The sequence below is a fragment of the Eptatretus burgeri genome, chromosome 15, assembly GCF_056783735.1.
Source record: "Eptatretus burgeri isolate ZD-2024b chromosome 15, Ebu_testis_v1, whole genome shotgun sequence".
NCBI lineage: Eukaryota > Metazoa > Chordata > Myxini > Myxiniformes > Myxinidae > Eptatretus > Eptatretus burgeri.
Window position 1 is genome coordinate 31,654,751 of NC_140975.1, and position 27,974 is coordinate 31,682,724.

General features: G+C 44.6%; 1 protein-coding gene across 1 annotated transcript; it reads left to right on the top strand.

Annotated features, from left to right (window-relative positions):
- The first annotated feature begins 202 nt into the window (after positions 1–202).
- On the top strand, positions 203–27,218 carry LOC147011847 (uncharacterized). Its single transcript, XM_085857250.1, has 7 exons — positions 203–347; positions 2,776–3,057; positions 3,164–3,291; positions 11,198–11,347; positions 15,198–15,398; positions 20,151–20,265; positions 26,360–27,218. Exons 1-7 carry the CDS (start codon positions 332–334, stop codon positions 26,593–26,595), a joined length of 1,128 nt encoding a protein of 375 aa, XP_085713376.1. The 5' UTR covers positions 203–331; the 3' UTR covers positions 26,596–27,218.
- Positions 27,219–27,974: the final 756 nt, after the last annotated feature.

Sequence of the window (27,974 nt, forward strand, 5' to 3'; positions counted from 1 at the left end):
GAAAAATGGCGACACAGGCACACACAGACAGACAGACATCTCTCTTATCGTGTAGATGACAGGCTCCAGCCACCTTCCCACCCCTTCCATACTTACGTAATAAATAGATGCCCCTAAAGATTTATTCAAGCTGTTTCACAGTGTCCGCTCTCCTCCAATCCAACATGGCACATCATCTCCATTGGTCGGATGCTCACCCTCTCCGTGAATCTTTGGTGCCAAGTTTCTTGCCATTGGCTGTGACATTATCCAGCCTTTAGATAAAACGGTCACCGAGCTTGACTCACTGACAGGCTCACTACCTCCTTGCCCCTGTGCAAGTGTTCGGACCATGGAAGGCCTTGAAGGTAAGCTTTCAAAAACGTTTATAAAAGGAGTAGGTTGAAAGGGAAAGTGTACTATTCCTAACAGGTATAAGGACATAATGGGGTGTGCAGGTGAACAGGTGGTTGTGACATTATACTTTTAATAGCAGCAACGAAGGGGTTAATTCACACGATACCTGTTCTGATGCTCCTTAACAGCTTGCTGGTTGTTTACTTAACCTTCTATTGTGACTTGACAGCAAATAACATGACAATGAGTAATGATAGCTCGTTTTAAGTTGTGAGCCTGGTGTTGGCTTAACGGTTAAGGTGGTTGGTTTAGGATCTTAGAGTCTTCAGTTTGAGCCCCTGGTGTCATTGAATTAACACCAGGTGGGTGACTCAGCCTGCCATCCTTCCGAGGCCGGTGAAATTAAGAGTACCGGCGTTTTGGTAATAGAGGGCACTGCACCAGCGGCATTGTCACTCCCTGGAAAAAAAAAAAATGATGCAACCAGCACAGCAGCCACAATGCTGCATATACGATTGCTGTTTTCAGCTGTCCTGTCATTTCATTTCACCTGAAGGGGATCCACCAAAAAAAAAAACCTGTCGTTTGTGCACTCCCAAAGGGGTTTCTGCATTGTGGATCACACGGTCTCTGTGAAGCAGATGTAAACCCATCTTTCTCGACGACAGTGGTGTCCGCATCAAAATCTCACAACATGTACAATTGGCTGAAAGGTTCACGACGACTTCAGTTTTTGTTGTGTTGTGCCATTAACTAGGACACGACAAGCCAGAAGATGTTGTGCAACTTCATTTTTGGACGACATCAATTTTGTTTATTATATCAATTTTTTGGGGACAAAAAGTTGTTTGAGCTCAGGACCATTGACACATCATATAAATTTACACCTTTAAAAGGGCGAGAAACACCTGCTCTCTATGGGGGGAAAAGGGGATCAATGCGGATAGCGGTTTGATAATATCTTTATTGTTTAATGCGCTCCCACGTAACAATTATTCCCACGTAATTATGGGGTTGGCTGGGGGGAAATCTTGGCTCAAGTCTTTCACGAACCGGCTGGCCAGGCCTGACGTTCGACTAAGGTTAAAGCAGGAATTTGTCATTTGTTCAGGGTGCCTCCGATAGCTCACCTACTCTTCGCGAAGGACACCATGTGAGGTTTAAAGTCCACAAACTAATGCTGGCAGACGACAGGACGCCAGTGTAACATCCATCTGAGAAATGGCACACCATCGATGAATCGCCCTGCCTGTTAAACACTGGGATGACAGCTGGGTCGGGATTCAAACCCATGCTCGACAGCTTAGAGGAGAGTGTGCATAGCTTGAGGCCACCCTGCCAGCCCAAATATTATGTATAAGGACTTCAATTCTCTGGATTGGTGAGTGCAAGGTTGATGAAGTAGTTAATGGTGTATGGCTGTCACTGGCGAGCTGTCACTCATGATGCTTATGATTTGTGAGATTCTCAAAGTTTAACACACCACACTAGTGAAAGAAAAACGTTTGCTCATCTCACTCTGGAGCAAGACTGGAGGACATTGACCACCGGCCTGCCAGTGATGTGAAAGCAACAAACCGTGTATTACATGTCATCGAAGGAGATTACAATATTTTGAGAGCTTTTGGTTCCACAGAATCCAGGAAGGAGGTGCGATGCTGGGGCTCCAGCCCGTAATCGAGAGCAGTACTCAATTGAGCTATGGATAAAGATCTTGAGTCGCTCTTTTCCGAGCAAAGACTTGGATCGCCGGAGGATGTCAATCCAGTCTATGGCTGGCTGTGGAGGCCAGCGTTTCAATGTGATCGGTCCAGGAGAGGTCACGGCTAATGGTGAGGCCTATAAGTTCAAAAGACTGAACCTTTTCCAGTGGATGACCATGGAAATGGATAGAAGGGTTCCTTTGACGATCCTTCTGGAGAGACATGGTGAGATTGTGAGATTTTTTTCAGGATTGAAGGGCACATTCCATTTATCAGTTCAGTGTTTGAGTAATTCCAGATCAGCAAAGAGTGACAGAGCTGCTGTCTATCTTCCAGTTGGATGGATTACTGCATGACAGTGTGGAGTCATCTGCAAAAAGGAAGAGAGGGTTTTCCAAAGCACCCAGAGAGGTCGTTTATGTTGACGAGGTACAACACTGGGCCCAAAACACTGCATTGGGGAACTCAAGCCCCCTCTAGGGAGAGAACGGAAAAGGGTTCCTATAACAGCAACACGTTGACCACATGAGTAGAAGAAGTCATAAATCCAGGTATGAAGGTGGCCTTGTTTGCCAGGCAACAAATCTGGCAAGCAAATAAAAATGCCAGATTGTGTCGAATTCCTGAGACATCTTCATGAAGACTGTGCTGAGCATATATTTAAAAATAATTATATTCAAAATTGTCAATGATGTTTGAAAGCCTTGTTGTTTAATATGTTCTCCCTCTGATGCAGATATGCTACAATACTTCAATGGCTCGCCGGATGATTTTGGCAACTGGTTTGACCCCCATTTTGACCTCGATAACAGTAACGAAGACTTTGAACCAGTCAGCTCGACCTCTCAGACTTCATCCACAAATACATTTCCCACATCCCTCAGCGATTTGTTAGACAGAAGTCCCATTCCGACACCAAAGCATGCAGTCACCCCTTTCTGTCCAAAGCCTGCTTCAGCCTCATCAAACAAGCTTCCAGTTCAACCGGTCACACCCACACTGCATCCCAGCATTCCAGGTGAATACAATTCGGAGGTGGTCAACTCTTCCCGATAAGAATGATAACAATAATTATAAAAAAAATTGTCTTGCGGATGAAAATAAATACTAACTGTGGATTGCAGATGCTCCTGTACCATTGAATTCAAAACCTGCTTGTTCTGTAATTCCCACGATGGCTGAAAATATTCCATCCACCTTCATAACTCGAAGCCCCTCAACCTATTCATCTAGTGCCTCCTTATTGAAACAGGTAATGACGAACATGCCACCTCTTGACATGGAATCTGTTCGTTTCTTTATATATATATTTTTAATTTGCTGGAGTATTACTTGGCATGGATGACGATGCTTCTTATTCTAAGAAAGGGATAATCCCAACTGCGTTAACCTGAAGTCATTTCACATCAGAATGTGACACACACACACACACACACACACACACACACACACACACACACACACACACACACACACACACACACACACACACACACACACACACACACACACACACACACACACACACACACACACACACACACCTCAACCATTTTGAGTCTTAAAAGGTCTGCAAGGTCTTAGGGTCTTTTGGGTCCTCAGGGACTTTTTGGTCTTCTGGGTCTTCAGATTTCCGATGTCGAAATCAAGTTTCATTGTCACCACAGTGTTGTTGCGACGTTGTTGAGAAGAACAAGCGGTCATATGAACTCATACGACGTAAAATAAATGAAATGCAGTCGCTGGGGACGTTTGGACCAACATTGACACAGCATAATTAACTTTGTCTGCACGAGTACATGCTCAGGCTCAGAGGTTGTTGCTGCTAAAAAGTTCCATTTAATGTCTATGTTATACCGCGATCATTGCTCTATATAATTACTATATAATTTTGCGGTTTTATAAACCGCATGCCGAAATTAAAACGCACACAGCACGTGGCCTCTTAGAATAGTTATTTCTATAATGTACGTGAAGAATGGCGCCTTCCCTATAGGGGATTTTAAGTAATTAAATGCATTGGGTTGGGTAGCTGGTGCCCCCTCTCAACCCGTTGGGATAATAGCACCATCCCTGTGTCATGACGTGCGCCGTGACTGCCGTCATCACGTTGGGTGTGCAAACTTTTTTTTACTGCCATAGTTGCTCAGTGTGTGCGAATAACACCAACGTTCTGGAAGCTTCACCGAAGCCATGGCTTTGGAAGCGCACGCTGAATTCCCATTTATTGTTTAAAGCCCCACCGAGTCCTTGTTTGTCTGTTCGTCTGTATTTGGACATCTACCCTGTAATCTAACTTATTGCCGTCGACCCTTGTACTGTATTTCATTTCCCTAATCTCTGTTAATTCACCCCCACCTGAACACGACTGGTAAATTAACTAGGACATGACACAGCCCAGCTGCAATAATTACCCCCGTTCCCTGGCTTTGTGCCATGGGCATTTTTGGGCATGTGTGGTTTGTCCCAGGTGCATGGGGGGTAAAAAGGGAGTTCCCCATGTTAAGTGTGGAGCCCTGCTCCTGGCAACAGCCAGAAGGACCGATTGAGTGCAGATCCAGAGGGGCAGCAGAATGGGCGGGGCTTTGGGGGCATCCCCCATTGGCTGGCATGGAGCCATCTTGTAAGATCTGACGTGGCCCAATCACTAGCCCCAGGTCGTCTCGGAAGATCTCACATGCGGCTCTTTGGCCCCACCTGCCCCAAGGGCTATAAAGCTGTATTCGATGCTCTGGTTCTCTCTCTCTCTCTCAATCTCTCTCTCTTGCAATCTCCCTCTCTCTTGCAATCTCTCTCTCTCTCTTGCAATCTCTCCCTCTCTCTCTCTCTCTCTCTCTCTCTCTCTCTCTCTCTCTCTCTCTCTCTCTCTTGCAATCTCTCTCTCTCTCTCTCTTGCAATCTCTCTCTCTCTCTCTTGCAATCTCTCTCTCTCTCTCTCTCTCTCTCTCTCTCTCTCTCTTGCAATCTCTCTCTCTCTCCCTCTCTCTCACTCTCTCTCTCTTGCACTCTCCCTCTCTCTTTCACTCTCTCTCTCTCTCTTGCAATCTCTCCCTCTCTCTCTCTCTCTCTCTCTCTCTCTCTCTCTCTCTCTCTCTCTCTCTCTCTCTCTCTCTCTCTCTTGCAATCTCTCTCTCTCTCTCTCTCTCTCTCTCTCTCTCTCTCTCTCTCTCTCTCTCTCTCTCTCTCTCTCTCTCTCTCTCTTGCAATCTATCTCTCTCTCTCTCTCTTGCAATCTCTCTCTCTCTCTCTCTCTCTCTTGCAATCTCTCTCTCTCTCTCTTGCAATCTCTCTCTCTCTCTCTCTCTCTCTCTCTCTCTCTCTCTCTCTCTCTTGCAATCTCTCTCTCTCTCTCTCTCTCTCTCTCTCTCTCTCTCTCTCTCTCTCTCTCTCTCTTGCAATCTATCTCTCTCTCTCTCTCTCTCTCTCTCTCTCTCTCTCTCTCTCTCTCTCTCTCTCTCTCTCTCTCTCTCTCTCTCTCTCTCTCTCTCTCTCTCTCTCTCTCTCTCTCTCTCTCTCTCTCTCTTCAATCTCTCTCTCTCTCTCTCTCTCTCTCTCTCTCTCTCTCTCTCTCTCTCTCTCTCTCTCTCTCTCTCTCTCTCTCTCTCTCTCTCTCTCTCTCTCTCTCTTGCAATCTATCTCTCTCTCTCTCTCTCTCTCTCTCTCTCTCTCTCTCTCTCTCTCTCTCTCTCTCTCTCTCTCTCTCTCTCTTGCAATCTCTCTCTCTCTCTCTCTCTCTCTCTCTCTCTCTCTCTCTCTCTCTCTCTCTCTCTCTCTCTCTCTCTCTCTCTCTCTCTCTCTCTCTCTCTCTCTCTCTCTCTCTCTCTCTCTCTCTCTCTCTCTCTCTCTCTCTCTCTCTCTCTCTCTCTCTCTCTCTCTCTCTCTCTCTCTCTCTCTCTCTCTCTTGCAATCTCTCTCTCTCTCTCTCTCTCTCTCTCTCTCTCTCTCTCTCTCTCTCTCTCTCTCTCTCTCTCTCTCTCTCTCTCTCTCTCTCTCTCTCTCTCTCTCTCTCTCTCTCTCTCTCTCTCTCTCTCTCTCTCTCTCTCTCTCTCTCTCTCTCTCTCTCTCTCTCTCTCTCTCTCTCTCTCTCTCTCTCTCTCTCTCTCTCTCTCTCTCTCTCTCTCTCTCTCTCTCTCTCTCTCTCTCTCTCTCTCTCTCTCTCTCTCTCTCTCTCTCTCTCTCTCTCTCTCTCTCTCTCTCTCTCTCTCTCTCTCTCTCTCTCTCTCTCTCTCTCTCTCTCTCTCTCTCTCTCTCTCTCTCTCTCTCTCTCTCTCTCTCTTGCAATCTCTCTCTCTCTCTCTCTCTCTCTCTCTCTCTTGCAATCTCTCTCTGCCCTGGTCGTCGCTCGCAATCTCTCTCTCTGCCCTGGTCATCGCACCACACTGACTTTCTTCCCTGGTTCCGGACGTTTTGGTTCACTGGGGGGATCTGTGGTACTCGTGGCTGTCGCCTGGCTGCTCCCGACTCTCGGACCCTCGGTTGTGGAGTGCAGTGTTGCGGCCATTCCGGAGAGCGGTAGGGAGAGCGGTACCAAACTGGGGAGGGCGACGGTTAAGTACATATCGGTAGGTTGAGGCCTCCCTGTCCCTCCCAAATTGTCTCCGTGTGTGTGGTCTAATGGATACCCTGTCTTTTTATCCGGTCGGTAAGAAATCGGTTAAGTTAAGTCTGCAACTTGTGCATTTTCTTTGCTTTTTGTAAATCCACACATATCGATCGCTTTTTATTGCATTTCTCCTTTTCCTGCCCCGGTCACCATTTGACTCCATTAAAGCCCTTGAGTTCCCTTCCCTCCTTCCCGTACCAAACATTTGTTATTGTAAATAAATTATTCTTGTTAAATTATCTTTCCAATCTGCCCGTGGTTGTACTTTCTTCCATTGGTCCAGCAATGTCCGCACATAGATTCGCCGGGAGATTATAATTCCCAAACTAATTAGCTCTTACATCAGTCCAGCGTGATGCTCGCGGTAAGCTCGGCCGCCTCAATCAAGATCCAATGAAGATAAAAGGAGCACAACGACGAGGGCATGATTCCCCGATAAGGCAACCATGTGTTCCCAGTTTAACGGTCGTCAGACGGAGGACACTGGGTCATATGGTTAAATTGTTGGCGTTCACAGTCGATTAGCGACCCACCGTGACACGGACTTATTCATGTATGACGGCCTCGTCGATTCCCGGTGGGTATGGGGAGAACCTGGGATGCACCACCTCCCCCCCCCCCCCCAATATCCCCATGACCCCGGGCCCACAACAATATGATATAACTAAACGTTATTAAGGTACCAAAGATTAATCAAATCTTATATAAGGTGATGTAAAACAGTAAAAGACCGTGGTTTTAAATGGTGGTTAATGATCTGTGATTACCAATGATTTATAAGGGGCTGTTCAAACACTAATTAACGCTATTTTTGCTAAAATTTGACACCCCCTGTAACGCTCCATGATGCTACACCAGAGGCAGGCGCCCCCTAAGATATAACAGCCATAATATGGAATATTACTACAGCAAAGGGGGGGGGGCACAATATGGAATAAAATCTCAATGCCAGTAACAAGTAACCCTGCGAGTCGGTTTTGATATTTAATTGTCTTCATTTACATAATACATAAACACAAATAAATTTGTTTCTTTTTTTTCACACTTTTCAATACATGTTCACCACAGGACTTGGACTCGACTACAACACCGATATATCGTGACGGTCGCAGCTCATTCCTGTTACCCGGTTCAAGTTCCACAGGTCATGTCAAACTGATCGCAACTGCCAGCTATGTCCACAGCCCCAAGCAAGTTCCTGGACCTGTTTGTCACGTTACACGACTCGTTGGGACCGACTAACTAACGGAGTGATGTGCCGATAGGCGCTCGCGACCTTCCTAATTTGGCCAAGCAACCATACATCGTGAGTGTGCCGAGCCGGATTGAGTCGTCTCGTCTAATGACACTGAAATCACCAAATGAGACCAAATGAGATTGCCATAATGAGCAGAATCCAACCACGAGACCAGGTACATTTATTCTGCAATTAAATGGCACCGGAGAAGGATTGCTTGAAGCAATAACAAGTATGAAATAAACAAATATAAATGAATCGGTAAATTATAAATCCGTTTTAACCCTTACTGCCTTCGACCAAACCAAAGTTTCCTTAACAGTTCTTACCCGAGGGCCAGTTCATGCACTCAAGAAGAATATAGTACAGGGAATGCAGCACAAAAAAACGATGCCAAGAGGTCACTTTCAAACCCGGAGGCAAGCTGTGCAGGAGCCCTGGAGCAGAGTTCAACATATCAGTCATTCTCACTCCTAAATATCTCTCTCCAAGTGCATCTGTAAACGTCTCTCTCTGATTGCAGCGGTAATCCATCCATCCATCCGTCTGTCTGTCTGTCTGTCTGTCTGTCTGTCTCTCTCTCCTGTGATAAGCCCCTGCTGTGTGAGTTCTGGTGGTGAGGCAATTGCAGACTTCCTCAATGTTGTTTCACCCCGACAATCAGCTACTGTGGTGAGGCGAATGGCCAGCTATCTCAATGCAGATTCACCACACCTGCACATTCTCATGGCTCTAGCTGCAAAGCTGCCATGTTTGCTTTGTAAAGACCAGTAAACAGAGGATAAGAACATTAAAAACTTACAGCCAGAGGTTTGAATGAGGGAGGACAACAGTACAATCAGAAAAATAAACATTTCACTGTACATACGCAGCGTATATCGATTGCACAAATAGTACGTCACGCTTATCTAAACAAATACTACGAAATAACTGTCGTTCTACTAAACAGTTTTATTAACCCCTAAAGATAATTCTGACAACAATATATTATGTACAATTACCTCTGCCACCTATGGTGGATGGAGATTATGTTTTCACCCCTGTCTGTTTGTCTGTCTGTCTGTTTGTCTGTCTGTCTGTTTGTAGGATATCTCAAAAAGTTACATACGGATTCGGGCAAACTTTGTTGGACAGGTTAAGTGTGTGATAAGGACAAATTGATTTGATTTTGGTGAAGATCCATATCTGGACATGAGAATTAAAAAAAAAAATCTTTCTGTGATTCTTCACCATTGAGAGAAGGAGCCAAAAATGATATACAACAGGATCTTTCAGAGAGTTGTGGATGGATTGTGACAAAATTTGGTGGATGAGTTGGATCGGTGACAAGAACAAGCCCATTAGATTTTGGTTAAGGTCCAGATGTAGATACAGCCTATCAGTGGGAGGCAAAACGTAAACTGTTCAGCCTAGCGGAGGGAGGCATGCGCTCTACCGAGTGCTATTCAGGTGTGTGAGCGTGTGTGTGCGTGCGTGTGTGCGTGATCAGACTTCTGCCTCAGAAGCAGTTTGTGAAAGACAAATAAAAGCTCACTGTTTAAATGTAATGTGTCAGCTGTATATTAAACTTCATAGTATCAATCAGGCATATGAGATTTTAAAAGAATTTTAGGAAACCAGCACCCCTTTACCTCTCCCATCCCTTTTGAGAAAGCAACCAATCCACAGATGCCTAAACAGGGTGGATGTGTGGCAGGTGCCATCTCTTGGTCACGAACATAGCAATTGTTGCTGGTGCGGCACAGTACTGAGTAGCTCTGATTTACCAAGGAAAAAGTTGAGACGATGGAGAATGCCCCGTCTATGGCTGGATTTGGAGGTCAGCATTGCTAAGTGGATGGCCCAGACGGGCTCTTCACTGCTGGTGAGACTTAGAAGTTCAAGAGACTGAACCTCTTTCAGTGGCTGACCATGGAAATATAATGGTGGGTTAGTTTGATGATCCCTCAAGAGCAATAGGGTGAGTCTGTGAGACTTTTTAGGATTGAAGGACATGCTACATCGATTAAACCAGTCTCGTAATTTCCAGATCAGCAGATATTGAGGCAGCTGCAGTCTGCCTAACAGACGGGTGGGGGTACTGTACGACACAATGTGGATATGTCTGCAAAAAGGAGAAAAAGTTTTTCCAGAACATCGGAGACTGTTTATTTAGGAGGAACAAGACTTTGCCCAAAACACTGCCTTTGGGAACTCCAGCCTCCACTGGGAGTGGGGAAGAGAAGGTTCTATTGATAGCAGCACGTTGAGTACGAGAATGGAGGAAGTCAGGAATCCAGGAGTGAAGGTGGCCTTCTATGCAACAGGCAGAGACATTCACAAGCAAATCAGGATGTCAGATAGAGTTTAACGCCTCAGATAGGTCCAGGGAGACAGTCATGACCTCTTGGTTGATTTATGGCGTCCAACCATTGCTGAGAGAATCAGTAGCATGTCTGGCATTGAGTGACCGGGACGGAATCCAATCTGATGGTCAGAGATCAGATTATTTGAAAACAGAAAACAGGAAAGTCATGATGGATTCCATGACTGCTTGAAATAATTTGGAAATAAACTCACTGGTCTCTAGTTTATAGGGTCTGTGTTGGCACCTTTCTTTGTATGGGAGTGATGTGCGCTGACTTCTAGGCTGAATGGAGATGGCTAAAGGAGAAGAATGGACAGATAGAGGGGAAGCAAGAACAGCAGAGCAGGATTTGAGAACTTGAGTACTCATGTCATCTGAGCCCTTCACCGAAGCGGAATCGAGGCGAGACAAAAAACTTTCTTTACCCTCTTGGGTGAGATGGATACCAAGTCCAGTAGACAGTGAGTATGTCGGAGTAATGATGTGGCAGAGCAGGATGCTTTGGGTACATGAGATTTGGAGGCAAACACAGAGTTTAGACATTCTGCCTTATCTCAGGCAGAATCTGCAAGTAATGCCATTTGAGGTGAGGGTGGGGATGGAGGGGACTTGACAAGGTGACCACCATGACTTGGAGGAATGGGACGACTTGGAGAGGTCAGCCTTAACAATCTCAAAAGTATAATATTCTTGAAACGAGAAATTTAGCCGGCTGTGTCGTACTTCCACAAAGATCTCGGTTTCATGGAAAGGTTTGTCCTCTCATATGCAAATGACTATGGTTTATGGAGGGCTTGTATGTTTTTATAAGTGTGAAAAATTAATCGATACAATTACTGTAAGCCACGCTCCATAATTATTGGAAGCCAGGATTCATATGGGTTTCCTGACAGCCTTATCATCATAATCTTGACCAGTAACTGTAATCAATAAATCTTTGGTCAACCAATTGATTGAAATTTATCCTACAGGTCTGGCTACAACCTTCTCTGACCAAGTGCAATTCGTTGGTGCTTTCCACTGCACAAGATAGCCGGACCTCAAATGTGCCACCTATCTGTTCAACGAGCCAGCCAGTCTCCATGCTCGCGTCCAGCACGCTCTGCTCTCAACCTCTGCAGGTTTGTTAGGTCTGAAACAAGATGCAATTGCACCAATCACACCATCACTACGAGTAGAACTGTATATTGACCTGCATGGTGGAAATAATGTAAATTAATATGGGCCTTCAGATCGATGGCTCTTGAGAGCACAAACAGCTGAACTCGGTACTTCGGTTGATAAACTTATACATTGGTCCTATAAATGGTGATGGATCACAAACTTTTTATTATTATTATTTTTTTTTGTTTTGTACATTTGCTCATATGGGAGTAGTAATGTCACAAGTTTCAACATGGAACTGCACTGACCGAGCAACCCCACCTCAACCCCTGCCCCACCTCCTTTCAAATTTCCAGTTTTTTCTTCCTAAGAGTTTGCTTCTGTGTCCATCTTGTCCACCCCATGCATCTTACCCCTCATTTCTCCCCACACCCATTATTTCCTCAAGTCTCCCTCAATTTTATCCTTCAACCCTGCTGGTGTTGTTTCCCCTCTCTCTCTCTCTCTACTGTTCCTTTTGTTTTGTTGCCTGCTGGTTCTTTCAGTGTTCTAGCTCTTACATGAGCCTTATAACTTTGCATAAAAAAAGAAAGAAAGTGTTGCATCCAAACTAGATAAATGCCACCACAATTACAAGTGCTTTCAGAATAGCTTCAAGTACTCACCCGACACACACAAGGATACACAAGGAATTTAGATGGAGGAGGATGAGGAGGCCATTCGGCCCATCGTGCTTGCACCACATCAACACCAGACCAATTTATATTGAAAAAACAAACAGAGCAAAATGTTTTTTTGTAGTTCTTTTTTTTGTATTTTTTATTTATTTCTGGGGGTGGGGGTGGGAGAGAGTGGGCGAAGAAGGTTTTTCGGTAAGAAACACATAACATCAACCGCACAACACCCCTTTACGAGACCCACACCAACAACATTCCTTACACATGCACACAATCAGCCATCAATGCTCAAGCTACCTAAAAGTCATATCAACATCCCTATGCCCCTCCATCTCCATAACTTCCAGGTACGTATCTAATTCTAATTTAAACTTATCTACTGTTTCTGCTGCCACGACCTTTCCAGGGAGGCCATTCTATGCATTAACTTCTCTTTGAGTTAAAGTTCCCTGTCTTACTACCATCTTAACTCTCCTTCTCTTTACTCTCAGGCCATGCATGGCCCCTGGACTATCACTGTCTACTCTGTTGAATAATTAATCTGCACTTATTTTATCAATGCCTTTCATTATCTTAACATCTCTATCATATCTCCTCGTAACCGCCTCCTTTCTGGTGTATAAAGCCCTGTCTCCTTCAGCCGCTCCTCATAGCTGAATCTAGCTGGAATCGGAATCAATCTAGTAGCCCTGCGATGAACCATCTATGGTATCTATGTCCTTTTGGAACTGTGGTGACCAAAACTGCACACAATACTCGAGATGTGGCCCTCACTAAATTCCTGTACAATTTTAACACCACCTCTTTTGATTTATAAATGATCCCCCTCCGAATACAACCTAAAACCCAATTAGCTTTACCCAGAGCTTACTGGTATTGTGCTGCCTGCTTACCTCCCGTATCTATTACCACCCCCAGATCCTTCTCCTGTGTGACACGCTCCAAAATTACCCCTTACATCCTGTAATCTCGATTTTCATTGTTCTTTCCCATCCCCAACACCTTATACTTGCTCAGGTTAAATTCCATCTGCCAATCTTTTGCCCAATCTATACAAGTATCAATACTTTCCTGTATCTGATCACCACCCCCACTGCTATCCACCTTCCCTCCAAGATTTGTTTCATCTGCAGATTTGGAAAGCTTATTCTTCACCCCATTATCCAAATCATTGATGTAAATAATGAATAATGATGGTCCGAGTACTGATCCCTGAGGTAGGTACCCCGCTACTTACATCCTCACACTCAGCCACTCTTTGCTTCCTACCACGAAGCCAGTTTGCAATCCAATTATCTACCTGACCAACAACTCCACAAGTCCTCACTTTGGCAAACAACCTCCGATGTGGTACCTTATCAAATGCCTTCTTAAGCTCTCGAAATTCTCTGTCCACTGCCTTTCCCTCATCCACCCAATCAAACACTGCTTCATCTAACTCTGAAAGATTAGTTAGACAGTAACTACCATTGGTAAACCCATGCTGACTACGTTTAATTCGTTTGGATATGTTTAAATGGTTCCTCATTCGGTCCTTAACATGTCCAACACCTTCCCCACAACTGAAGTCAAGCTAACAGGTCCATAGTTTCCCAATTTTTCACTGGATTCTTTCTTAAATAATGGTGTTAGATTTGTGACTCTCCAATCCTCCGGTACCTTTCCTGACTCCAGTGAGCGATTGAAAATATCCGTTAACATCTCGCTTACCTGCTCAGTCACCTCCATCAAGACTCTTGCGTGCATATTATCTGGACCCCCGGAGCCTCATCTACTCTTAGATTTCCTCGCTGTTCCTTTACCTCCTCACTCTCCAACCTGAATCTTCTGTAAAAGCCCTTCCTCACCTTCTTGATAGATACTCTCAGCTCTTGGCAATTCTCCTGACTGTTCTTGTGTAAAAGTTGAAGAAAAATACCTGTTTAATAAGCCTGCCATCTCACTTTCATCACGAACCACTCTCCCGGTGCTTTTCCTCAATGGGCCCACACTGGTCCCAACCTGTTCTTCTCCCCTGATATACTTAAAGAAAGCCTTGCTATTATGTTTAATATTCTTAGCCTTGTCCTTCTCATACTCTCTTTTGGCTTGCCGAGTTATTTTCTTAACCTCCCTCTTTTTACTCCGATAGTGATGTAAATCTAACTCCAGTCCTGTTATTTTAAACCTAATAAATGCCTTCTGCTTCTCCTTAATAACCTTCCTTATCTCACTGCTCAACCACCCTGGTCTCTTTCTCTTTCTAGTTTTACACCTCGTTGGAATGTACTTACTCTGCACTCTACACATTTTCTCCTTGAAGGTTTCCCATTTCTCTGATGCTGATTGTCCTGTTGTTAGAGTCTTCCAATCTACATCACCCAATTCTCTCCTCATACCCTCAAGGTTTGCCTTCCTGAAATCTAATAGCCTTTCCCTACTATCCTGAACTCTAACCCTTAACAGAATCTTTGCACACACAATGTTACGGTCACTTGATCCAAAATGCTCCCCAACCTCCACTTCCTCCACCATATTGGAATCGTTACTTAAAAGGAGGTGAAACACTGCATTCCCCCGAGTGGGCTGATCTACAAACTTGGTTAAAAAGCAATCCTGGACTAAATCCAGGAAATCCTCATCTGCTCTGCCCTTTCCCTGTTCCTGGACCCAATCTATCCCTGGCAAGTTAAAATCCCCCATCATCAATACTCTTCCCTTACCACATGTCCTTTTGAATTCTTCATCTTCTCCTCCTTCGTCCTCTTCCTTCACACCCAGAGCCCTATAAAAAAAACATCCGACCAGTATCTTACTGTGTTTACAATCTCTAATCTCCACCCACACAGAATCCTCCACATTAATTCCCTCCTTAATGTCACCCCCTTTCTCTTGATGAAATGCTGTCTTTCACTCAGATTGCTACTCCTCTTCCTATTCTCTCCTTCCTATCACACCGATACACCTTGTAGCCTTCTAATCCTGTCCTCCAGTTCCTCTCCTCATTTGATTTTGTGACGGTTTATGTGGAGTATTTTTGGATGTAATACTGTAGCATCATTAAACTTATTGTGTGTGATTCGGTAACATTTCAGGAATATTTTGAGGAGAAACTTCTGTTTGAAATAGTGAGTAATGAGGTGTGAAATTGCAGCTTAAGGTTTTTCAATCGATAAAGTCCCTCAACACCTACACCTCCATGTCCTTCAAGGCGATGGTGGCAGGAGGGACCATCCTACTCGTCGACCCAGAAAGACCTCCAGCTGCTGTTCCGATCGCCTCTCGTGTCGGCCATTTGCACCAGCCCCCCGCACGTCGCTCTTCACACAATGCCATCGAACGGCGCTACCGGAGCTCAATAAACGAACGAATGGGAGAACTGAGAGCTTTACTGGCAGGGCCCAATAGCAAGGTTTGTACGTGCATCCATGCACCATTGCCAGGGGATCCCTCATGCCCTCCTCCTCGAGTGAAATCTTTCATCTTGATTTTTGCTTTCAATTAGAAGAGGAATCAAATTTAACGGTATAAACAGAATTGTAATGTGTCATCTTGAGAGTCGATTACATGCCAATGTTCATCGCTCGTATGAAGTTGTTGATGTAAAATGGGTCACTGTAATTATGCAGCAAAATCTGGATTATTTTAAAAATATCTATGAATGTAAGGCAGGGGTTGTTTTTTTTTTTTTACCTCCGCCACTGAAGGTGGACACAGGTTATGTTTCCATCCCTTTTGTCTGTCTGTCTGCTTGACTGTGAGCAGGATCTCTTAAAAAAGTGTGGATATTCAGATGAAACTTGTTGGATAGGTTGGGTGTGTGACAAGAACTATAAAATTTTTGTAAGGATCCGGATCCGCAATTTTTTTTCAGTGCTTCTTCACCATTGAGAGATTGGGCCAAAAACTATATACAGCACGGTATCTGGAGAAGTTAAGGACGAGTTATGATAAAAGTAGGTGGACGAGTTGGGTAGGTGACAAGAACAAGATGATTCGATTTTGGTTCAGGTCTGAATCCAGATCTGGACTATCAGTGGGATACAAAAGGTAAACTGTTCAGCCTGGCGGAGGCATGCACGATACAGAGTGCTGTTCTAGTTATTATTGTGACACTTACTAATTTCAAAGAAAAAAAATTGTGATCATTTCCAGTGTTATCATTTCTAGAAAGAAAATTATATCAATATATTATTAATATGGAATAGGCAAAGCCGAGAAGCGAACGTAGAATTCTTCTTACATTCGATGCTGCAATTTCCGGTTACTTCGGCCTGGATTCGGGATCAGCGATCAAATAATGTAAATCACGATTTAAAATTATTTTGATGATGCGGGAGATATCTTTATTAAAATCAGTGGAGGAAATATACACCATGTCTGATATTATTTGGGTATTTCATGTCTCCGACGATGCCTTTATCTCCCGGGACGCATCATTCCCCATGACAAAAACTGGAAGAAAGAGGGTCATAGCCACGACACGGATTCCAAATTGCCAGGGTATTGTGTTGTTGTTGTTGTTGTTTCCTATTCTCTCATGTGCACGCGTTGAGGAAAACACCAGAAGCAAAAAAAAACCCGGAAGCAAGAGGGTCAAAGCCGACGACACGGATTTCAAATTGCCAGGGTATTGTGTTGTTGTTGTTGTTGTTGTTGTTGTTTCCTATTCTCTCATGTGCACGCGTTAAGTATGAAGCTCACTACGTTCACTATTACCAACTATTGTCAGTAAAACTGGACTCCATCTTATTGGTATAATTTGCAGCCAGCACTTGTTTTGTATTACGGTATTGAATAGATAACGATGCTACCGGTGACACTCTTTGCAATATCTTATGTTAACATGCAGTAATTGATGCAATTTCTCAACATCATGCACAGTAATCTGTACCACATCTCACCATCATGTACAGTTATCAGTGCACTGTGTCACCATTGTGTACAACAATTAGTATAGTGCACAGGGTGACCTGAAAATCGCTTAAAACCCTTCCCTGCAAAGAATTCGTTCTTAAACTCTTTTAATATTCAGGTTTTATTGTGCTGTTTTTACAATAATTAACCAGTCATTGTATCTGTATGCTCTCCATCATTATTCTCCTTGCACCACTGAATTTCTCGCCACATCCTCTCAGACATCTTGTGTAACATTTGTGGCGTCACCTGTGCGATAGAGGCCACGACTGCTGCATGCAATTCTTCAATCGTCCGATATAGGTTTGTCGACACTTTGTCCTCGATGAAGCCCCACAAAGAGTTGTCTGGAATCGTTAGATCTGGAATATGTGGTGGCCATGGTAGAGGAGCTAGTGATGTTGGTGACCTATGTCCAATTAATCGTTGAGGAAACGTTTTATCGAGATTGTTCCGAACATGCAACGCAAAATGTGTGGGTGCGCCATCTTGTTGAAACCAGAAACTTTCAGCTATTCCCACATTAAAACGTCGCGGTACCAGCCAGTTTCTTAACATACTGTATGCTCATAAGCTTTGCCATTGACTGGTCCATCAAAAAATATGGACTAAATAAATGTTTTGAGGTCATTCCTGCCCATCACATGTGGAAGATGATGCTCCAATTCCATTGTGAAATGTGGATTTTCCTTGCACCAGAACACCACATTTTGTGCCCGTAAGCTTCAATAGATGGCACATCCATTCATTCGAAAAGAACACTTTTCCTCGAGACAAAGCAATTGGGAAGGTCTCAAGCCAGATATCGCATGAAGCAGAGTGCCGATCCATGTCGGCATCACTCAGTTCATTCACAAATGATGGACGTCAGGGTTTCAACTGAAGATCTTCATTCATGTGAGTTTACATAGTGGTCCACGGTATGCCAAGTTCACTGGCTCTTTCTTTTTGGCTTTCTTGGCGACCAGTCAACTGTGGCCAACACAGCAGCACATGTGTTTCTTCTTGTGACCGGTCTTCCACTGCGCTTATCGTTCACACTTCCTGTTTCAAAAGCCCATTTCTCCAACCCCACCCCCCCCCCCCCCCCACGTTAACAACATATCCATTGGTGGAGATTTTCCAAAGCATTCTGCAAAAGCTGTCTGCAGTTGAGCAATTGTTTGACCTGTGTGTGCCATTTCATGCACCCAAACACAACCAACCAAAGGCTGTTCAACACCAACAACTTGTGTCCGCCATGCCGTCTAACTTCCCACTGAATCCTGCATCAGTGAGTCAGTGTTGCCACATACCACAGTGCAGGAGGGCGGAGGGGAAGGGAGGTGCAAATAATGTAGCAGAGGTAAAGCGACTTTCATGCCACCCTATAGATTGTTACGGTTCTCGGAACCGTATGCATACAACATACAGGTGTCCCAAGTCAGTTATTCCATTAGTATACGTGCAGATAGATCCCTTCCTTGTGTGTAGTGGGAAGACACGGGGCGGGGGGGGGGTGCGTTGCGATGGGATTTTAGTTCGGATTATAAATCATTTTCCCCTTTTATATTATTTCCCCTTTTATTTGAACCATGGTACCTCCATGTCGCTTGCTACCCTCGTTTTGCTGGCCACAGCGTGATAAGCGCCTTCCCAAAGACTGGTTTTCTGAGGCAGAATCCCGAGGATGGTTCCAGTAGCTGCGCCACCATTCACCTTCAGAAACCCAGACACGGCGGTGTGGGCGGGCCTTACCAGTGTCTGGCCGAAACCCCACCCAGAAAGGCGGACCACATGAAGGCCCAGTCAAATCGGGACGGACAATGACGTCGGCTTCGCCATGACTCCATCCCGAACTCCGTGATCGATAAAGCACGGGACAATCCTCAGAGTTGAGTTGGATGCGAGGGGTTTTTGAGTGAGAAAGAAGGAAGGTTGTTGTGGATTTGAAAGGTCAAAGTGGTTGGTTTTGAAAGGGAGAAGTCAGGGTTGGTTGGATGCGAAGGTGTTCCCGCTGCTTGGTTCTGCCCATGTCTCGCCTCGACGGCCTGACTACGGTTCCCGACCGCAGGACCTCAACCAAGCCTCTGTCTGGTCCTGCTACTGCTGATCCCCGCCTTGGACTCCGCACTTCTCCCTTTCGAGCTCCTTCACGGACAGGATCTCTACACGTGCGGCTGTGGACCAACTACACAACCTTTGTCGGGTGCCGCACCACGGAGCATCCCTTTCCCCAGAACGCTCAAGTACCCTAAACTGTGACCTCAACTCCCTCCCACCCTGGCTGGAGAAGACCTTTTTCTTTTCATTGGGTTTATTTTGTCTGAGTGTGTGGCGCCTGTCCGTTAGATAAGCCTGTTTAAGACCTTTATTGTTGTAATTGTTGCTTTTCTTAGTCTCGCGTTAAGTCTGCACTGTGTCTGCTTTTATAAGTTGCTTGAATAATTGTCACACCACACCTCTCTCATCTTTCCCCTGCGTAACACACCAATAAACCTTTTTCCTGTGCCACATGCTTTTCCTCGCCTATTGTAAATAAATAATTGTTGAAATGTTCCCAGCTCGCCTTTGTCTTTTCCTCCATTGGTCCAGCATGGTTCGGATCTAAGTTTAGCCGGGTATTTATTCCCGATAATCCGTTCCTTCTAGCCGGTACGTCCTTGGTAGTGCCGCTCGACTGCATCCGATCCGAAAAGGTAGTTGGTAGAGTGATTCGGTTCGGGCAAGGCGTACCGAGGGCGTGGTTCCCCAATTGTTGAAACCACGTTGTTAATTAGGTAACTTGGTTCTAGACAGGGGGACCCTACGCCACGTGGTTGAGGTATTGGCATCCACGGTCGGTTAAGCGACCCGCCGCGTCACAGAATTATCCGTGAGCGACGGCCTACAATTCCGGGGAGTTTGGTGGGAACCGACGTAGTTTCCCCCACTTAGCGGTCGTTCTCTCCGCCAGACCCCGGTCCGCAACAATATTATTCGGGATAATGTCTCACCATAATGTACAGTAATCAGTACAACGTGTCACGATCACGTACAGTAATCGGTGCAATGTCACCATTATATACAGTAATCAGTACCATGTCTCGTATTCACATACATACGATGTATACGATATGTAACATGTTCCAAAATTCTCTCATTAACATACTGTACTTGGCACCCCATATTGTGTTCACATTTGTTTGGCTCTAACATGCCTTCTCTTCCATACAGTAATCTCTGCCACATTTTATTATTGGACTGTAATCGTCTTTTTTTGTCACAGTTGCATAAATCTGCAGTACTACGCAAGGCTGTGGATTACATCCGATATCTGCAAGAGGTCAATCGCCGCCTACGTAAACAGAACCGCACACTTCGTTGCTCCCTGCAGCCCTGTGGTAAGCATAACATTCTGCCTGACTGCTTCCTTTGGGTGGTTGCTAGAGTACCCTTATTTTCAGTTTTTCCGTCTGTCTGTATGTTTGTTTGTATGTTTGTTTGTATGTAATGGACAGCTCTGGAGGCCAGAGGAGTCAACCGATTTTGATGAAACTTCACAGGTAGGTTCATACCAGGATCGAGTTCTATGCTTTTGAGCACCGTTGCTATGGACACCACTGTTGCCTAGCAACAGGACTTTGAAATGTTTGAAAAATCATTAAAAAAAATTTCGAAAATCAAAAATCGGCTTCAAGGCTTTTATGCACACTATAATCAACCTCTTTGTCAAAAATTTTCAGCCCGATCCATCAAAAACTGTATGACTAGTATGCAATTATGTAGCGACCACCCATGTCGCCTACCAGCTTGCATGGTTATTACCCTGCGTGCGCGAAGTGAAAAGCGGGGTTAAGCAATTGGTTCACTTTATCTGTCTGTCTGTCCACAGACGTCCGTTTATGATCGAGGAAAAACTTGATTTCAATTCGATGTTATATTTAGAACACAAATCGGAAAACGAACCTGTAGCTTTGCAGTAGTTTGGCTTTAAATTCGTCCCGATCGTGCATTCGCAGAGATGAGTGAGATTTTTTTTTTGTCTGTCGGTCTGGCAGTCAAACAAAATTGAAAATCATTCCAAACGGGAAACTTCCCGTTTTTAGGGACGTTATAAAGGACACAAACAACAGGCATGAAGATCTAATGTAACATGTTAAAGAACATGGTGTCAAAGATTCTGCTTCAATGGCAGGAAACTTCCAGAAAAAAAATTGTTTTTCAACAACCTTTAAAATCATTATTTTGTTTCAATTGACTGAAATACTTGAACACCGGAGAACACAAAGCGCATTATTGACACTTTCAAAAACCTGTGTAGCAGTACTTGGACAAAATATTGCGGCATTTTACATAATCTTGACGAATCAAATTTGCTGCTGGCAGACCCCACTCATGCCCTTTTTTCTCCAAGACTGTGCACGGCAAGGTATTCTATGAACTCTCCAGTTGATTATGTATCTGATGACTCCACTCTCTGTCGTGACATCTCTCATCCTTCTGACAGGCTCTTCACTCTCCCCAGACCTTGATAAAAATCACAAACTGGTCAAACACAATTTTGCGAAGGTATCCATATTGTCCAACCCCTTGCTGTTCTCCCTTACTCCTCATCGTTGCCTGCATCCCTTGTTTATCCGTCTCTGTCTACTTTCTCCCTCCGCCCTGCTGTTGGTGTTTCCCCTTTCTCCTGCTGTTCCCTTTGTTTTGTTGTGTTCTGATTTGTTCTGTGTAATCGCTTTTCCACGAGCCTAGACCATGTTAAAAACAAAATGCCCCAACATTCGCCGGACCCCAACATTCACAGCATTTTTCAGGAATGTATTGTTGTGGGCCGGGGGTCGGTGGCGAGAACGACCACTAGGTGGGGGAGGTTTGTGTCATCTCCCACCAAACTCCCCGGAATTGTAGGTCGTCACTCGGATAACCCGTGAGCCGGCAGGTCGTCTAACCGACCATGGACGCCAATATTTCATCCGCGTAGCGTAGGGTCTATTTGTCTATAACCAATTTACCTAATTAACGACGCGATTTCGACTACTAGGGAAACCATGCCCTTGGCACGTCTTGCTCGAACCAGGTCACTCTACCGACTGCAGTAGAGTTCCAACTACCGACTACCAACTCCGGTTCGGATGCAGCTGAGGGGAAACTGCCAAAGCCGTGCCGGCTGGAATGAACGGATTATCAGGTATTAAAACCCGGCTAAACTCAAATCCGAACCAAGCTGGACCAATGCAAGAAGGGACGGAAACGAACTGGGGGAATTTCTTACAAGTTTTATTTACAGTAAATGAAGACACAAAGCAAGACAACGCGAATATATGTAAGAAGTATTTACAATGATCCAAAAACTCTTATTCAGTTCTACTTAAAAACAGGCCCACACCCAGACACACACACACAAAATGAAAAGAAACCCAGTCTTTATTGGACCCTCGCAGCCGTGGAGAGAGATAAGCTGGAGGCCAGAGTTCGGTGGTGTACCTGACCGTCGGAGGAAGGGCGTGCTCCGCAATGCGACACCTGACAATGGTCGTTGGTTTGGTCCCCAGTCGCACGTGTGGGACTCGAGGTTCGTGGTGGAGCTCGGGTGGTGAATGGCTGGGGTCCATGGAGGAGGGTCAGGGTCGCTCTTCCCTTCCTCGTAGAGGGCCAGCAGAGACACGTTCGCCGCGACGCCCACCAAAAACTCTTCAAAAGAACTTTTAAAAGACTCTCCAAGACCCCCAAAACACTCTCCAAGACCCCCAAAACACTCTCCAAGACCTCAAAAAGACCCTCCAAAACCTCAAAAAGACCCTCCAAGACCTCAAAAGACCCTCCTAGATCTCAAAAAGACCCTCCAAGACCTCAAAAAGACCCTCCAAGACCTCAAAAAGACCACCTGCCTCAGAGAGTGCTCGGGAATTTATGGACCTCCCTCAACAGGGAGGGGCCTTGGTGAACACACCTCGCTGTCCGCCTCTGATTGGACAGGTCCTACGGCCCACCTTTCCAGGGCGGGGCCTTGGCCCCTGTCGGGAAACCCCAGCCACTCCTCCACGCGGGCCCACACTCGACGAGTAACAGCACCAATGTTGCACAGGCCGTCGTGCAAGAACCACAACATCTGTGGAAGGAACGCCGGCAGAAGCGGCAAGGAATGGCAGCAAGACCCCGCCCCGGCAAGTCAGAGTGCTTGCAGACAGCAGGTGGGTCGTGGATCGTGATAGGGAATTGGAATGGTTGTTGGTTGTTCGTTGGATGTAAGATTTAATAACCTAACTGAAAAGAAATCGCAATACACGCCTTTGATTCTCCCACTAGACAAAAGGAAAGGGATCTGACTACACACATACCTAATGACATAACTGACTATTGGGACATCTGTATGTTGAATGCAAATGGTTTCCAGATCCGTAACAGTATCATACGCGAATAGCGGGGTGGGACAGTATACCGCAATCACTCATGTATAAGCCGCAATTTTTTCTCAGAAATCTTTGGGGTGCAAATTATCAATTAGAACTAAAGTGAAAACTCTATTTCTCCAGATTTCTCGCACCAATGGAGAACCAACCTTCGTTACTGGGTTATGCCATCTTTAAAATGCAGTGCATTGTGAGATATCTTATGCAACATTTAAGTTTCTTTTGTTTTGTTCTGAATAACAATTATTTCAATAGAATTAAAATTGCTCCTTATAATACATCAATTTGCTTTTAAAACCTTTTAAATAAACTTAAAAAAAATATACACAGCTGGAACAGAAAATATGTATCATCATCATCATCATCATCATCATCATCATCATCATCATCATCATCATTTTACAGCCGTTTCCATGCTTGCATGTGTCAGAAACTAATATAATGACTCGCCAAGACTTGTGAATTACTAACGAGCTCGTACTGTGCGAATCTGATGGATGTCACATATCACTCGGTAAGAGTTGTTCAACATGCCACGTCATTCATCATTAAGTATTGTGTTTCATATAAGTTCGAAGTGATTCGCAATGCTGAATTAAACACATCCAAAAGAGCTCTCACCATAGATCGGCAAAACACTGCTTTTGAGTTGACTCGATTTCCAGTCCTGAACTGGAGTCCATTTTTGTGGTGCAGGTTATACATATAAACTTGTATTTTGCTGAGAGTTTTATCAAAAAAGTGCCTTGTGTATTCCACAGAATAGCGGATTATAGCAAGTCCGGGATGTAGAATTTACAAACGGGTGTGGATATTAAGCGAGTCATTTGCTACCGTTACGATAATGGATAAGAGAGGTGATTGCCAAAGAGTTTCCACCATTGTGCTTGTCATCTATACAAGTAAATGCCAGTGTGTATATGCATGTTCCTCCATAACGCCAAAACCATGAAACCTAGGGGCCCCAAATTTTGCATACATACTAAGGGAATTCCAAGGATGTGCATGAGTGAAAATTGGGTGTCTGGATAAATTAAAACACCCCTTTTGAAGATATAATTAATGGCCTTTTTTAATTATGCCAGGTGTTGGCTTCATGGTTGGGGTGGCGGGCTTTGGATCCTAGGGTCCTGAGTTAAAATCCTCCTCCTCCTTATTTAATTATCCTTTATCAAGGCATCATTCTTGGTCAGCCCTCTGTCAGCTTGCTGGAGTCTTAATTCACCATTTTGTTCGGCCTATTCAAACACGCCTTGATATGGAAACATGGTCTACTTTCATGGACCAATTAAAGTATATAATCGATATATTATATCTGATTTTTGAATCGGATCTTGTGGACTAAATAAGTGTCAAAATCTGCAGTGAAATCTTAAAGTTTTTGCAGATTAGTAATTTTTATAACTAAGATTATTTATTTAAGCAAAGCATTATAAAGCTTAATTCTTTTTTCTACTGTTTGGACGATTATATTTAGTGAAGAAAAGATTAAGGAATGTGCAGAAAGTGTAACTTCATTTGGGGCAACACCATGCTCTACAACCTGCTATTATTTTTCATCAATTACGTCACAGTTTTCTTTTCACCATTTTGTATGATCTGCTGACAAAAAATTAACATAAATATTCTAAAGTTGCGAGAATATATTAATAGTTGGTAGTTGCTGAAAACAAAGAGGTACGTAGACAACACACAAGGACGTGGTACAAATGGGTACAAATGACTCTCAGTGGGGTGTGTATATGCCTGCATGCTTGGTTGCATGTGTGCGGTGCGTGGGTTGTACGGACGCGTGGTCCGAACTTGAACTCGCATCCAGGCCCGTGGTGTGTGTCGCTGTGGAGGAGGTTATTTGGCTATCTCGCAAACCATGTGCTTTTGCACGTGGGGAGCAGACGTACTGCAGCGGCAAAGCCACGTGATGAAAGGACATGCTGCGGCATCGAAACCTTGTGGGATGTGCCACCGTGCTCTGCGGGTGTGGGGAAATCCGTGCATGTGTGCGAGTGAAAGGATGTGTTTAATGCTGGTGTGCGTGCACGGTTAGCATGGACCACGAGGAGGTTGGAGGAACATGTGGGGGGGGGAGAGGGGGAAGGGGTGGAGGGCACACGCATGCAGGCAGGCCTTTGCCAAGCAGATATTATGGGCTTTTATTTTAAATATTCCCGCCTGGTTTTAAATAGAACACGGTGGTTAAAAAAGAAAACGTTGCTGTTTGGGGACATTTTATCGCCCCAGTAACGCCCTGGTACACTGCTTTCCCTCCCACTCCCCTCACGCTGCCTTCCCTCCCCCACCCCCCTTTATGCTGCCCTCATGCTGCCTCCCCATCCCCTCACACTGTGTTCCCCTCCCCTCTGGCTGCCTTCCCTCCCTCCCCCCTTATGTTGTCTTTCATTTCCCTCCCCTCACGCTATCCTCCTCCCAAACCCCCTCTGTCAGCATACAACTCTCCGGAGGTCGAGGAGAGGAAGGGGTGTCAAAGAATGTGTGAATTGGACAAATGAAAGCTTTTATTTCATTTTATTATTATTATTATTATTATTTTTAGCAGTCGGAGCTGCTACGCAGATGAATTCCACAATTCGTCTTAGGTGAAGAGATTCTCGAGCTTATCGTATCTGTAGAAATTAAATGAAGGCACGAAGACTGGCACGGCTTTTTTCAACGATTGAAGAAAACCGCTCTTCCCTCCCTTTCCCTCACACTTACCTCCTCCCAAAGCCCCTCCACCCCACGGACGTCTCTGGGTAGTGTCCGGGCATTGTTTAGTATGACCCGTTTGAACGCGTAGTTTTAATGTACCCAATTTTGTTCAATCCTGTTCAATTCAGCAAAAGAGGACCATTCCCCCTCCCCCCACTTTCCCCCTCCAATCTTCTTATCAAACTCATGTCCAGCACACCTGCTGTCATATTATTCCCGTCAGTGAAGCGACGGGTTGTATTTGCTCGTAATTCTATGAAATAATCACACATGAATAGGGATTTTTTACCAGGACACCGCACCTATTTTATGAATACACATTTACAATGTGATGCCCTTATTGTCTTCAACAAACCATCTCTACCATCTGCAGCGCACACACAGTGTGATTGGTTACATTCGGGCTGGAGGCCTGCGAGAGCGCAGCACATCAGAGATACTCCTGTCGACCACTCTGCAGATACCGCACCAACATTTTCAGGGCCAGACCTTGAGGAATGCCCACCCTCACCCTACCTCGACACCACCATGCCTTCCGATGAACACTTCCCCACTTTTGGGAATATATATTCTCCCTCAAATGGGTTCTTTTTACCTCCTGGGGATTGACTGCCATAATGTGAACAAAAGTAACAAATCAAAAGCCTTTTTATTACAACATTTTGTTCCGTATACTTATTATTAATGATGTGACAATCTTGAAAGACAAATGAACATTACAAAAAAGAAATTATTGCATTTGCAATACAGTGATGGTGTTGAATCCTCCGGGAACTACGGTCCCAATAATGTGAAAGGTTTGGTGCTTCGTTCAGTATCAGGCTGGTTATGTAAAGTGGGGCTTGTTATAACCTGCTTATTGTTTCCAAATGATGTTGTGTATTGTGTGATATTATAGTTGAGCTAACTGCCATAAGATGTCTCAAGTTGAGTTGTTCTCATGGAAAATGGAAAATGCTTTCGTTTATAAAAGGATGGCATTAGCCAAATGAAGGTTTGCAGCCTAAATGTAAACTATCATGAAGTGTAAATGACCTGGCAGACTGAACAAAATTCGTGCTTATTATTAGGGCATACCCCTGGGGTTGTAATCATAAACAGGCACTACTGCCTCTGTAATGAAAGGTTGCTGTTTGTTCTGCATTTTCTGACCATACCCAGCACAGGCAAGAATATTGTTAGGCAGTCGGTTTTACCTGGGCAAGAGAAAAATAAAGGGACATACACTGTGACGTCATCAGCAATTTTACTTTTCTGGGGGGGGGAGGGGGAGGGGGTTAAAAAAAAGTTCATGATCTTGTTATGTGGCACACATGTCAGAGACAAAGGCTTTACTAAATCACTGCACAGGTGTTGCCCCCAAAAATTCCAGTGTTTAGGTGTTTGAGACTTAAAGATACAACTGCATAGGTGTCCGAGACAAAAATCAAACCCATCATTACACAGAGGTCTTTTGATACCTAAACCAGGCATCCCGTCTTCCGGTATTAGTTGTTAGACATTAAAGATCCCACGGTGTCCTTCACGAAGAGTCGGCAAGCTATCGCCGGCACCCAGGCCAAATTACAAATTCCTGCTCTAACCTAAAGGGGGCACTGCATCAGCGGCAGAGCAGCACTCCAAGCACGTGATAGCAAACAGCAGCCTGCAAAGTGCTGCATACCAAAGAAGAAGAAAGCATCCAAACTGCAATATTTGGCTGGCGTTGAAAGAGCATCAACACCATCACGTAGTGGTGCTATGATCTTCGATCCCCACTTCCCCTTGAACAGATATCATTTTCCTCTATCCTTTATCTTTCTGTGCTATTAGCCAACTGTGCATGGTTAAAAGCTAAGGATTCGATAGATAAACAAACGTTGAAGACATTGCGAATGGTATTGGTTTTACCATTGATTTCAGAGGAAGCTTTGGTCTAAAATAAGTGAAAACCAGACTAGCAAGATGCTTGTATGTTTAAACACACTAACTATATTGACTTTGTTTAC